We start from the raw sequence: 14,888 nt of genomic DNA on the forward strand, positions 1-14,888 counted from the left end.
ACCCCAATCCCTCCCTTTCACTGATCACTAGCATTTCAATCTACTAAATTTATTTTAACATTTGTTCCCCCATTATTTATTTATTTTTAATCCATATATTTTACTCATCTGTCCATAAGGTAAATAAAAGAAGCATCAGACACAATCACAGCCACATTGCGAAAGCGATATCATTATACAATCATCTTTAAGAAACATGGCTACCGGAACACAGCTCTGCATTTTCAGGCAGTTCCCTCCAGCCTCTCTATTACACTTTAACTAAAAAGGTGTTATCTATTCACTGCATAAGAATAACCTCCAGGATGACCTCTCAACTCTGTTTGGGAGCTCTTAGCCACTGATACTTCATTTTGTCTCATTTCTCACTTCCCCCTTTTGGTTGAGAAGGTGTTCTCAATTCCTTGATGCTGAGTCCCAGCTCATTCTAAGATTTCTGTCCCATGTTGCCAGGAAGGTCCACACCCGTGGGAGTCTTGACCCACATACAGAGGGGGAGGGCAGTGAGTCTGCTTGTTCTGTTGGCTGAAGAGAGAAGCCACATCTGAGCAACAAAAGAGGTTCTCTTGCGGGTGACTCTTGGGTCTAATTTAAGTAGGCTCAGCCTATCAGGGTTAGGTTTTATATGAACAAACCCCAAGATTGGGGGCTTAGCCTTTAATCTTGAGGCTTGCTCTTGTGAAGCTTATTTCTGTAGCGGAGAAGCTTAGCTTACCTATAGGTATGCCCACATGTGGACACCTTCTCTCTCTAAGCCCAACTCGGCAAAACAAATTTTCATTTCCCCCCGACATGAGACATAATTCCAGGGGAGAAAATCTCCCACAGATTGGGAGCCAAGACGGAAGCTTACCAATGTGCATGTTTTAGTTCGTCCTCCAGACCAACTACTAAATAACTAGAAGCAGTACAGAACAGCTCCTGGAGCCACATCAGTGACCGGGCAAACAGCGTACCCTGGTCTGGAATAGCTGGACTGGCTGTAAGCCTCCCCAGAAATGTGAGTTCCCCAAGGCGCGGCAGCCAGTGCCCCTGCCCCAATGCTTCTTCCCAGAGGGAAAAGGAAAGACACTTCAACAGCAGCATGGGCTGAGCCCAGCCAAACACCAATTGTGGCATTAATTAACAAATTCTGACTACTAAAAATAGGCCCTCAGCTCAGGTGAACCTGGTCAAAGCAGAGGTCACTCATTGGGCCAAAGGAAAAAGAAAAAAAACCAAAGAAACAGAGGTTTTTGTGGCTGTGTTTCTACAAAGGCTTAACTGCCTCTGGATTCAGAGGTAGGACTTCACAGGCTGCAACTGCCCCAGGCATAGGCAGAAACAAGCTCCTTTCAGGGCTTGTCTCCAGCCTGTTCCTTCCCCGAGGGAGGAGTGAAGCCAATTCAGGTGGAATTCCTCCCTCAAAGAATTCAAACACCAGAGCTTGGTAATTTGAAGCCATTAAAACCACCTACAAACTCTCCTCTGTCTCCACCATGCCCCAAGCAGGGAGAGTCTGCCAAAGTTAAAGGTACCGTATCATCTTATGCTGGTGGGACCTGCAGTCAGACAAGTGTCACATACTGGGCAGGATAAGAAAAACAGAGACCAGAAACTTCACAGGAAAGTCTTTCAACCTGCTGGGTCTCACCCTCAGGGAATACCGAACCAGTTCACTCCTTCCCCCTGATAAGAGGCCAGTTTGATCTGGGAAAACACAGCTGGGGTCTATAATACCTACACAGACCCTTCTAACGGTGTGGGGGTTGGGGGGTCAGGCACCATAAAAGCGGGGCAAGAAACAAGAAAACAAAAACTGAAAAATTCTCCTCTGTTAAACAAAACCTAAGCTAGAGGTCCAGAAAAAGCTGAACTGAATGTCAAAGATCAGATAGACAACAAATTCATCCATCAAGAAAACCCTAAGTAAAAGAAGTGCAAGCAATCTCCAGAATAAAACAGTTAAGGTAATTAAATGTCTAGACAGCAGCAAAAAAAATAACAAATCACGCCAGGAAAATTGAAGATATGGCCCAGTCAAAGGAACAAACCAACAATTCAAATGAGATACAGGAGCAGAAACAATTAATTTAGAATATACTAACAGACATGGAAAACTTCATCAAAAACCAAACCAATGAATTGAGGGGGGATATGAAGAAGGCAAGGAATGAACAAAAAGAAGAAATCGGAAGTCTTAAAAAATAAATCACAGAACTTATGGGAATGAAAGGCACAGTAGAAGAGATGAAAAAAACAATGGAAACCTACAATGGTGGATTTCGAGAGGCAGAGGATAGGATCAGTGAACTGGAGGACGGAACATCTGAAATCCAAAGAAACAGAAACTATAGGGAAATAAATGGAAAAATATGAGCAGGGACTCAGAGAACTCAGTGACAATATGAAACACACGAACATACCTGTTGTGGGTGTCCAGGAAGGAGAAGAGAAGGGAAAAGGAGGAGAAAAACTAATGGAGGAAATTATCACTGAAAACTTCCAAACTCTTATGAAAGACTTAAAACTACAAATCCAAGAAGTGCAGGGTACCCCAAAGAGAACAGATCCAAACAGACGTACTCCAAGACACTTACTAACTTACTAATCAGAATGTCAGAGGTCAAGGAGAAAGAAAGAATCTTGAAAGCAGCAAGAGAAAAGCAATTCCCATGCAAGGGAAACCCAATAAGACTATGCGTCAATTTCTCAGCAGAAACCATGGAGGCTAAGACAGTGGGATGACTATGTAAATTACTAAGAGAAAACTGCCAACCAAGAATTCTATATCCAGCAAAACTGTCCTCCAAAAATGAGGGAGAAATTAAAGCATTTTCAGACAAAAAAATCACTGAGAGAATTTGTGACCAAGAGACCAGCTCTGCAAGAAATACTAAAGGGAACACTAGAGACAGATACGAAAAGATAGGAGAGGTGTAGAGAAGAGTGTAGAAAGGAAGACTAAGAGAAAAGGTAAAAAGAAGGAAAATTAGGTTATGACATAAAATCCAAAAGACAAAATGGTAGAAGAAAGTACTACCCGTACAGTAATAACACAAAATGTTAATGGATTGAACTCCCCAATCAAAAGACATAGACTCGCAGAATGGATTTTAAAAAGGACCCATCTATTTACTGTCTACAGGAAACACATCTCGGACCCAAAGATAAAAATACGTTGAAAGTGAAAGGTTGGGAAAAGATATTTCATCAAATAACAACCAGAAAAGAGCAGGAGTAGCTATACTAATATCCAACAAATTAGACTTCAAATGTAAAACAGATAGAAGAGACAAAGAAGGATGCTACGTACTAATAAAAGGAACAATTCAACATGAAGACATAACAATCATAAATATTTATGCACCAAATCAGAATGCTCCAAAATACATGTGGCAAACACTCAAAACACTGAAAAGAGAAATAGAAACATCTACCATAATAGTTGTAGACTTCAATTTACCACTCTCATCAATGGACAGAACATCTAGACAGAGGATCAATAAAGAAACAGAGAATTTGAATATTACAATAAATGAGCTAGACTTAACAGACATTTATAGAACATTACCCTCCAGAACAGCAGCCTACACCATTCTCTCAAGTGCTCATGGATCATTCTCAAAGATAGACCATATGCTGGGTTGCAAAGCAAGTCTCAATAAATTGAAAAAGATTGAAACCATACAAAATACTTTCTCAGATCATAAAGGAATGAAGAAGGAAATCAGTAATAGGCAGAGCGCCAGAAAATTCACAAAAACGTGGAGGTTCAACAACAAACTCTTAAAAAAACAGTGGGTCAAGGAAGAAATCACAAGAGAAATCAGTAAATATCTCGAGGCAAATGAAAATGAAAACAGAACATATCAAAACTTATAGGATGCAGCAAAGGCAGTGCTAAGAGGGAAATTATTGCCCTAAATGCCTATATCAAAAAAGAAGAAAGGGCAAAAATTGAGGAATTAACTGTCCACTTGGAAGAACTAGAGAAAGGACAGCAAACTAACCCCAAAGCAAGCAAAAGGAAAGAAATAACAAAGATTAGAGCAGAAATACATGAAATTGAGAACATGAAAACAATTGAGAAAATCAATAAAACCAGAAGTTGGTTCTATGAGAAAATCAATAAGATTGACGGACCCTTAGCAAGACTGACAAAAAGAAGAGAGAGGATGCAGCAAATAAATAAGATCAGAAATGGAAGAGGAAACATAACCACTGACCACACAGAAATACAAGAAGTAATAACAAGATACTATGAACAACTTTATGCTAATAAATACAACAATGTAGATGAAATGGACAACTTTCTAGAAAGGCATGAACAACCAACTTTGACTCGAGAAGAAACAGACGACCTCAACAAACCAGTCACAAGTAAAGAAACTGAATCAGTCATTAAGAAGCTTCCCAAAAAAGTAAAGTGCAGGACCAGATGGCTTCACATGTGAATTCCACCAAACATTCCAGAAAGAATTAGTACCAATCCTGCTCAAACTCTTCAAAAAAATTGAAGTGAAGGGAAAGCTACCTAATTCATTCTATGAAGCCAACATCACCCTCATACCAAAGCCAGACAAAGATATTACCAAAAAAGAAACCTACAGACCAATTCCTCTAATGAATATAGATGCAAAAATCCTCAACAAAATTCTAGCAAATCGAATCCAGCAACACATTAAAAGAATTACACATCATGACCAAGTAGGATTCATCCCAGGTATGCAAGGATGGTTCAATATAAGAAAATCAATTAATGTAATATACCATATCAACAAATCAAAGCAAAAAAATCACATGATCATCTTGATTGATGCAGAGAAGGCATTTGACAAAATTCAACAACCTTTCCTGTTGAAAACACTTCAAAAGGACAGAAATAGAAGGGAACTTCCGTAAAATGATAAAGGGAATATATGAAAAACCCACAGCTAACATCATCCTCAATGGGGAAAAACTGAAAACTTTTCCCCTAAGATCAGGAACAAGACAAGGATGTCCACTATCACCACTGTTATTCAACAATGTGTTGGAAGTTCTAGCCAGAGCAATTAGACAAGAAAAATAAATACAAGGCATCAAAATTAGAAAGGAAGAAGTAAAACTCTCACTGTTTGCAGATGATATGATACTATACGTTGAAAACCCTGAAAAATCTACAACAAAATTACTAGAGCTAATAAATGAGTACAGCAAAGTGGCAGGTTACAAGATCAACACTCAAAAATCTGTAATGTTTCTATACACTAGTAATGCACAATCTGAGGGGGGAATCAAGAAACGAATTCCATTTACAATTGCAACCAAAAGAATAAAATATTTAGGAATAAATTTAACTAAAGAGACAGGCCTATACAAAGAAAACTACAAGAAATTGTTAAAAGAAATCAGAGAATTTTTTTTTACTATTATTATTACTTTTATTTTTTTCTCTATATTAACATTCTATATCTTTTTCTGTTGTGTTGCTAGTTCTTCTAAACCGATGCAAATGTACTAAGAAACGATGATCATGCATCTATGTGATGATGTTAAGAATTACTGATGGCATATGTAGAATGGTATGATTTCTAAATGTTGGGTTAATTTCTTTTTTTTCCGTTAATTAATAAAAAAATAAAAAAAATAAAGGAATAAAAAAAAAAGAAATCAGAGAAGACATAAATAGATGGAAGGGCATACCGTGTTCATGGATTGGAAGACTAAATATAGTTAAGATGTCAATTCTACCTAAACTGATTATCAGATTCAATGCAATACCAATCAAAATCCTAACAAGTTACTTTTCAGAAATAGAGAAACCAATAACCAAATTTATCTGGAAGGGCAGGGTGCCCCGAATTGCTAACAGCATCCTGAGGGAAAAAAATGAAGTCGGAGGTCTCACACTGCCTGACTTTAAAGCATATTATGAAGTTACAGTGGTCAAAACAGCATGGTACTGGCATAGAGATAGATATATTGACCAATGGAATCGAACAGAGTGTTCAGATATAGAACCTCTCACCTATGGACAATTAATCTTTGATAAGGCAGTCAAGCCAACTCAGCTAGGACAGAACAGTCTCTTCAATAAATGGTGCCTAGAGAACTGGATATCCATATGCAAATGAATGAAAGAGGACCCATATCTCAAACCCTATACAAAAGTAAACTCAAAATGGATCAAAACCTAAACATTACGTCTAAGACCATAAAACAGTTAGAGGAAAATGTAGGGAGATATCTTATAAATCCTATAATTGGAGACGGTTTTATGGACCTTACACCTAAAGCAAGAGCACTGAAGAGAGAAAGAAATAAATGGGTTCCCCTCAAAATTAAACACTTTTTCGCATCAAAGAACTTCATCAAGAAAGTAAAAAGACAGGGCAGGCCACGGTGGCTCAGCAGGTAAGTGTGCTTCCCTGTCATGCCCGAGGACCCGGGTTCGATTCCCGGTGCCTGCCCATGTTAAAAAAAAAAAAAAAGAAAGAAAGAAAGAAAGAAAGTAAAAAGACAGCCTACACAATGGGAGACAATATTTGGAAATGACATATCAGATAAAGGTCTAGTATCCAGAATTTATAAAGAGATTGTTCAACTCAACAACAAAAAAGACAGACAATCCAATTACAAAATGGGAGAAAGACTTGAACAGACACTTCTAAGAGGAAATATAGATGGCCAAAGGCCCATGAAGAGATGCTTAACTTCCCTGGCCATTAGAGAAATGGCAAATCAAAACCACAATGAGATATCATCTCACACCCACCAGAATGGCCATTATCAACAAAACAGAAAATGACAAGTGCTGGAGAAGATGTGGAGAAAGATGCACACTTATTCACTGTTGGTGAGAATGTCAAATGGTACAACCACTGTGGAAGGCAGTTTGGCGGTTCCTCAAAAAGCTGAATATAGAATTGCCATATGACCCAGCAATACCATGGCTAGGTATCTACTCAAAGGACATAAGGGCAAAGACACAAACAGACATTTGCACACCAATGCTTATAGCAGCATTATTTACAATTGCAAAGAGATGGAAACCGCCAAAATGTCCATCAACAGACAAGTGCCTAAACAAACTGTGGTATATACATACAATGGAATATTATGCAGCTATAAGACAGAATAAAGCTATGAAGTATGTAACAACATGGATGGTCCTTGAGGACATTATGCTGAGTGAGATTAGCCAAAAACAAAAGGACAAATACTGTATGGTCTCACTGATATGAACTGACATTAGTGAATAAACTTGGAATATTTTGTTGGTAACAGAGACCATCAGGAGATAGAAATAGGGTAAGATATTGGGTAATTGGAGCTGAAGGGATACAGATTCTGCAACAGGACTGAATATAAAAACTCAGAAATGGACAGCACAATACTACCTAACTGTAATATAATTATGTTAAAACACTGAATGAAGCTGCATGTGAGAACTAATGAAGGAGGAGGGTTGGGGGCATAAATGAAATCAGAAAGAAAGACAGACAATAAAGACTGAGATGGTATCATCTAGGAATGCCTAGAATGTATAATAATAGTGATTAAATGTACAAATTTTTAAAATGTTTGTGCATGAGGATTAACAAAGGAATGCCATTACTGCAGGGTGCTGAAAATAGATGGTAATTCATATTTTAAAATTTCAACTTATCTCTGAGACTAAAGCAAAAAGTATTTATTTGGTACAAAATTTATATTTTGACTAGTGCATATCCTAATATAACTTATGTAGATAGCTTGATTGAATACCATAAGTTCTTGGAATCTTGGGTAGGACATGAGATTTTGTTGGTTTGTCCAGAGTGATGCCCGATGAATTCCAGAGTGATTTGATCAGTGAGTATTTGCAAAGTCCCCTTCGGGGAACAGTGAGAAATTCAACTTCCCCAAGTTGAATTCTTAATATTCTCACGGGCAGAGTGGATAGCCAAGGCTATAGGCTGAGCCCCCAGTCTTGGGGTTTGTTCATATGAAACTAAACCCCACAAAGGATAGGTCAAGTCTACTTGAAATTTAGGCCTAAGAGTCACCCCCAAGAGAGCCTCTTTTGTTGCTCAGATGTGGCCTCTCTCTCCAGCCATACAACAAGCAAACTCATCACCCTCCCCCCGTCTACATGGGACATGACTCCCAGAGGTGTGGACCTTCCTGGAAACGTGGGACAGAAATCCTGGAATGAGCTGAGACTCAGCATCAAGGGACTGAGAAAAACCCTAGAATGAGCTGAGACTCAGCATCAAGGGATTGAGGAAACCTTCTCAACCAAAAGGGAGAAGTGTGAATGAAATGAGACCAAGTGTCAATGGCTGAGAGATTCCAAACAGAGTCGAGAGGTTATCTTGGAGGTTTTTCTTACACATTAAGTAGATATCACCTTGTTATTCAAGATGTAATGGAGAGGCTGGAGGGAACTGCCTGAAAATGTAGAGCTGTGTTCTAGTAGCCATGTTTCTTGATGATGATTGAACAATGATTTAGCTTTCCCAATGTGACTGTGTGATTGTGAAAACCTTGTGTCTGATGCTCCTTTTATCTACCATGTCAACAGACGAGTAGAACATATGGAATAAAAATAAATAATAGGGGGAACAGATGTTAAATTTAGTCTGAAATGCTAGTGATAAATGAAAGCGAGGGGTAAGGGGTAAGATATGTATAATCTTTTTGTTTCTGTTGTCATTTTATTTCTTTTTCTGTTGACTTTATTTCTTTTTCTGAATTGATGCAAACATTCTAAGGAATGATGAATACACAACTATGTGATGATATTTAGAATTACTGATTATATATGTAGAACAGAATAATATGTTAATGTTTTTGTTTGTTAATTTTTTTAAATTAATAAATAAATTAATTTTTTAAAAAAATCTCCCAGGGATGAGCCTGACCCTCGCACATGGGTTCAACAAAAAGGGAGAAAAGCAGTGTAAAAAATAGGGTATCACGGCTGAGAGTGTGCAAATAGAGTTGAGAGGTTATCCTGGAGGCTACTCTTAAACAAGTTTCTGTTAAACATTGCTATCTTTCATAGTTTTCCAAACCCCAACCAAAATCATTCTTGCCAATCCTAAAGAACACCTAGGGCTTTATATGAGATTCTCCAAAGGTTCCATGTACTAGGATTACTTTCCAGAAACCTACAACCTCCAGATGGGTTTCCAGACCAGATAAATCCTGAAACACAGAGAGGCCAGCCTTTCCAGAACATCAAGTAGTTCCATCTCTAGTTCCTATTGCATCTTATCGACAACCCCTTCCAGCATGAATAAGCTGTAACAGGCATAGCCCAAATATCCCTAAAGAGTGGGAAGAAAAGATCAAAGGACAAGGAGCAGTTAAAACAGAGAAGAAAAGGATTTAAGAAATGAGTATGACTGCTGAATCATTATACTGATACTTCTTTTAGTCTCCAGTGTCCTCAAGCAGGTAGAAGGAAAAAACTTAGAATTGTGGAATTGTAATCCATACCGAACTCTGAAATTTGTTTTCCAACTAACTGTTGCAGTGTGCTTTGAAATATTGTTTGATTATTTTTGCATTTTTCACAATTAAAAAAAATGGGCAAAAGGAAACTTTTTGGAGTAGTTCTAGAACTAGATTATGGTCATGGTTTTACAACTATAAATTTACTAAAATCAATGAATTGTATCTTAAAATAGGTGAATTCTACAGTATATAAGTTACACCTCAAAAATCTGTTAAAGAAAAAAAAAATCCCAATTACCTGGAAAACCTAAGAAACCACATTTCTCAGCAAGTCCAGAGAAATGAAGTATTATTCTATATACCATACTTAAATTTCATTAAGAACATTTTATACTTCATCTGTGTTCAAATGTGTATATTGTACAAAAGCAACTTAACTAAAGGACCAAAAAAAATTGAACTCTAAACAGACAGGAACACATATAAACATCTTTTTAGCCAATTTCTTATTCAACAAAATTTGTTCATCAACATGAGCAATACTGCTATGAACTACCAGCTGGTTCTTGGTAAAACTTTTATTATAAAATAATTTGTTAGGATTTATGGAAAAAAAATCACAGCAGACCTGCATTCCAGGTTAGTGGAAAACAGGAGCCCAAACTAAAACTCCAGTAAAAGACCTCAGAGCAACCCCCAAGCAATAAATTAAAAAAACAAGAATACCCTATATTAACATATTTTTCAATCTTAACTAGAGATTAAATGATAAATTCTAGTTGTACTACATGACAGTATTTTCCAAAGTGTAAGACAATTCCACAACAAAGATTAAAAAATGAAAACGTACAATAATTGCACTTACGATGTAGGAAGCAGTCATATTTAAAACATCGCCTACAGAAAAGCGTATGAAATGAATGTAAGCTTTGCTCCCTCTGCACAGATTTAGCATTTGGTCCATCTATGTTTGGGGTACATTCAGGAGGAAGTGCACCTGGAAGCTGCTGCTCGGTAAGTTCTTTATACCTAACATTAACCAAGAAAAATATAAATAAAGGTAAAACAAAAATCTTTTTTTTAAAAAAATTAAAAGTTTCAAACTGCTTTCCATGGAGATAAATTTTAATTTGCCTCATATACAGAAGAAAAGATTTAGTCCATATGAAACACAGGACTGTATGACATAGTGACCCTCTTCAGAGTAAAAATATTCTAGAACTGATTGTGGTGTATGTACAACCCTGAATATACTAAAAGACAGTGATTGTACACTTAAGATGGATTTAATGGTAGTAAACTTATTGCAATAAAATTGCCCTTTAAAAAATAAAAAGACCTAGTCTCTAACACGAAAATTTGAAATAGAGAAAATGAATGAAATATTATGCATGATGCATTAAGAATCAAATTTACTGATGTAATTCGGGCTTATCATGGAAAATATTACATTAATTTTTTTTTGTGGCGGTGCAAGATTCAGGAATCGAAGTCAGTCTCCCAAATCCAAGATGAGAATTCTACCACATTCTACTCCTACCCATGTACCCCATTAATTTTAATTATACATCAACTAGACTAAAATTTCTATCAGTGTCTAGAAAAATGTACCACATACACACACATATTTATCCTATCTACCACAAATTTATGGTACAGATTATCACAGAAACATAAACTGCTTCAGATATCTTGCAAACAGTATAAACACAAATGAATCAGCTACATAGTTCCATTTCTAATAAACCAAAATTGTGAATTATACCTTACAAGGCAAGATTGCCTGAAAAAACAAATCTTACTTTTCCTTTAGTTCTTCTGCTGTGCCCTTATCTGGAAACATTGAGGAAATGGCTTCAAAAATTTTATCAGAAGGAAATTTCCGAGGTGGATGGCTTTCTTTATCTAAATAGGAAAATATGAAAGAGGAAAAAAGGATAAAAATAAACAAGTTCTCAGTCTTTCATTATACCTCTAAACCAAAACTAATTTAAAAGAAATAATCAGTTTTGTGTTTTGCTAACTTCTAATATATTTCACACAGATGAAGGGCATACTTGTAGTTCAGACAAACACAAAATTCAAATTGAAGTACAGAAAGTTTTTAAGAACAGAGAGGTAGAAAATCCAGGTTCTAACCCCTACTCTGCTGCCAACTGTCTTTCTGACCTTTCCTTATTCATCATAAACACTTGAGTCTGTTTTCTCATCTGTAAAACAGAGCAACTGAACTAGATGATCACTGAGGGCCCCTTTTATTATGAAAATTTTATTCTTCTTTAAAGCGACTATCTTTTCACCAAAAGTTTTTCTGTATTGCCTTAATAATGAGCTGTGCCAACTAAAAGAACACCAACTATGACTCTGTCTTGGGATCAATGATTTTTCTGTTAAGTCATTTATAAAACTGGGGGGAAAGGAGGGCTTAAAAATTTGGGCTCTAAACTCAGTCATATCTAACTTCTCTATATCTGTCTCCTCAACAATACAATGGATCTGATAATATCCACCTCATGGAGACATTATAACGATTAAATGAGCTAATCTACACATTATTAGCATGCTGCTTCTGAACAGTGTCCAATACATATTACACATTATAATGATGATTCCCAAGAGAAGCCCAAAAATTCAGATTACATTCTCTTGCTAGCCAGAAGAAACAAAGAAGCTCACATGGAGGATGAAATATTACAAATAATATTATAATCTTAAATATATCACTATTGATATATAATAGAAAAAAAGAAAAAGAATGAATTAAAGTTATTTTACTCTATTGTTTCTTAAATAATGGTATGATGCATACATAAAAACCTGACATACCATCTCGGTTTTCCTCTAGATCTTTCTGTTTTTCTTCTCTTTCATCAGGATCATCTCCATCATCATCATCATCATCATCATCATTGTACTGACCAAGAGCATTGACTAACTCCACAAAAATTTCATCATTTATAAACCCACATTCTGAAATTCATCAACAGAAATATAAGCAATATACAGGAGAAAGTAGGAACAACAAAAATGTAGGTATGCCTTTTCTAAGTGGGAAGAAATAGCTAGTCTATAGATCAGCACTATAACAGTATTATTAAAATGGGGGAGGGTGGTGGGGGGCAGGGAGATCATTTTACTATTTCAGGACTGACTTTAGGTACTCAGGAGAGAGATTTTATCTTCAATACCCTACCATGTTCTCTTTAATCACCCCTCCTCCCAAAAGGTGTCCAGTGCCTACTCCTGTAACGTTAGCCTTCTCCCAAACAATTTATGTATCTGTCCATTAACTGATTAGTTCAGGACCTTGTTTTCCACTAAGATGATAATGGATTAATGGATGGTGATGATGTTACAAATAATATCCTCCCTTCCAGACACTTTAACAGGGCCTTTTAGAGACAAACAAAATGAAGCCACGATTCTAATGGCAGAATTTTAGATATTGCAGTAACCTGGTAAAATAGTAGGGCTTTTGGAGCCTATAGGCCACATAAGCAAATCCCTAGTCTACCTACACATTAACATTCAGGGGTAATCCTAATTGATGTGGGATATCTACTTTAAAAAACTTATTACTACCCAAGAATCTCAAAATCTAAATTCACTCAATTTCATGCACGTGTTGACATAATTTATATAATAACCAATTATGGATAATTATCAAGTATCTCTTAAAAATGCCTAACACTCATGTGATGAAAATGACTCACCAATATAATTTTTTTTTTTATATACCTTTTGCTTAATAAACCAGTGTCACAACTCTTTGACCCCTTTTTCCAAATAATAAATATATGGCTCACCTCTATCCCCATGTACTTTTCCATCGTAATTTTTTATTAGTTCTTCAATGAAAGTTCCATCCTGATCTAAAACTTCATCCCCCATATAAGGAATGTTATGTAAAACAGTTTCATCTTCCACCTAAAAGTAAAAATATATATTTAAAAGGCAAGCATATCCTTAACTCAGGGACAGAAATTAGAACACAGGTTACCAGGTACACGGGTGGGAATGGGGAATGGGGAGTTAAGGCTCAATTACTAGAGTTTCTCTTTGGAGTGGTAAAAAAGTTCCGTAATGGATGGTGGTGATGGTAACACAACACAGTGAATGTAATTAACATTACTGAATTATATACTTGAAAGTGGCTAAAATGATTAAGTTAAGGTTGTTACCAGAATAGACCTGTACAACACTCTGACTGAAACTATGGACTTCAGTTAATAATATAAATATAATAATATTGCTTCCTCAATTGTAAAAAAGGTATCACACTGGCAGTAATAAGGGTACTCGAACCTTTCTGCATGATTTTTCTCTAAACCTACAACTACTCTAATTAAAAACAATGTTAATAAAAGCAGGTTTATCTTGAGTACCAACAGATTTTTAAAAATCAGTGTGGGTTATCTACTTTTAAAAAATTATTATATTTTAGTTATATCTTTACCTAGTTCTCTATATCTAAAATAATAAGAAAGAATATCCTAAATGCCATAAAAAAAATTAAAAGGTCACTCTCACCAATAAGGGAATTATTTGAGGAAACTGTTCACAGGAAAAAAATTCAAGGGAACATATTATATTTTTATCTAATCCAAGATAAACCTTTTTTCCCCCCTAATCCAAGATTGACTTTAATCATTTAAAACTTACCATTATTTCATGTACCTTTAAGAAAGAACAGTAGGCTACAAATAATGCTTCGGCACATCAATTTTAACACACATGCCCATTTCAGATGTTAAAATGTGGCAGAATGTACCTCAGAACTGATGAAATAGGGTTTATCAAACAACCATAATAACCATACCAAAAAAAGGAAAAAAGAAAAATACTAGCACAATAATTTCTTAACTTCATTTAATGATAGTTATTAGGAAACATTCAATATAATAAAATTGCAGAGATATAACAGAGTATCAACGATCCATGTACCAAAAGCTTACATGTAAAATCAGAATATTCTATGATAATGTAAAATATTTCAATAATTAGAGATGAACAAGAATGCATATTAAAGTTGGACAATGGCAGCAAAATGATATAAGAGGTTTTGGAAGACAATAAATAGGAAGAGAATGATAGCTTAATATGGATAAGTCAATCAAAAAGTTCAGAGAGAATAAAGAATACAAGTGTTGGCTTCTATAAGAGGAAGAGAATTATCATTAAGAATAAAAATGACAGAAAATGTACATGAAGACTGGGGGTTCTGAACCACATGTTAAATGAAACTACCTTTAAGTCTTAATAGGCCACTGAAGAGGGTATTGGTTAAAAAACAAATTTTAGAAAGATAATTTTGATAAACAGAATTAGCTAAGATTTACTGGAGAACACAGCAGATACTTAAAGTGTGAGATAGTTTAAGCTAAAATTAGAGCCATGACCATGATCAATAGGAAAAATACAATGGAAAGATGGCATAAAAAAACAAATTTGAGAATGTTAAGCAGCAGCAAGTAGGAAAT

The 14,888-nt window shown here is 35.9% G+C and overlaps 1 protein-coding gene across 11 annotated transcripts in view; it reads right to left on the reverse strand.

The window, feature by feature from the left end:
- Positions 1–14,888, reverse strand: part of EZH2 (enhancer of zeste 2 polycomb repressive complex 2 subunit) — a 147,115-nt gene that overhangs the window by 22,197 nt on the left and 110,030 nt on the right. For 8 of the 11 annotated variants that reach the window (XM_077148879.1, XM_077148847.1, XM_077148857.1 and 5 more), the window contains 4 exons: positions 13,215–13,335; positions 12,235–12,378; positions 11,211–11,313; positions 10,259–10,437 (listed from right to left, as the gene is read on the reverse strand). In XM_077148879.1, coding sequence (XP_077004994.1) covers positions 10,259–10,437; positions 11,211–11,313; positions 12,235–12,378; positions 13,215–13,335 — 547 coding nt within the window. The remainder of the gene's footprint in view (positions 1–10,258; positions 10,438–11,210; positions 11,314–12,234; positions 12,379–13,214; positions 13,336–14,888) is intronic. The other 3 variants (XM_077148854.1, XM_077148866.1, XM_077148868.1) reach the window with 1 other exon arrangement.

Source organism: Tamandua tetradactyla, chromosome 1 (genome assembly GCF_023851605.1).
Source record: "Tamandua tetradactyla isolate mTamTet1 chromosome 1, mTamTet1.pri, whole genome shotgun sequence".
NCBI classification, from domain to species: domain Eukaryota; kingdom Metazoa; phylum Chordata; class Mammalia; order Pilosa; family Myrmecophagidae; genus Tamandua; species Tamandua tetradactyla.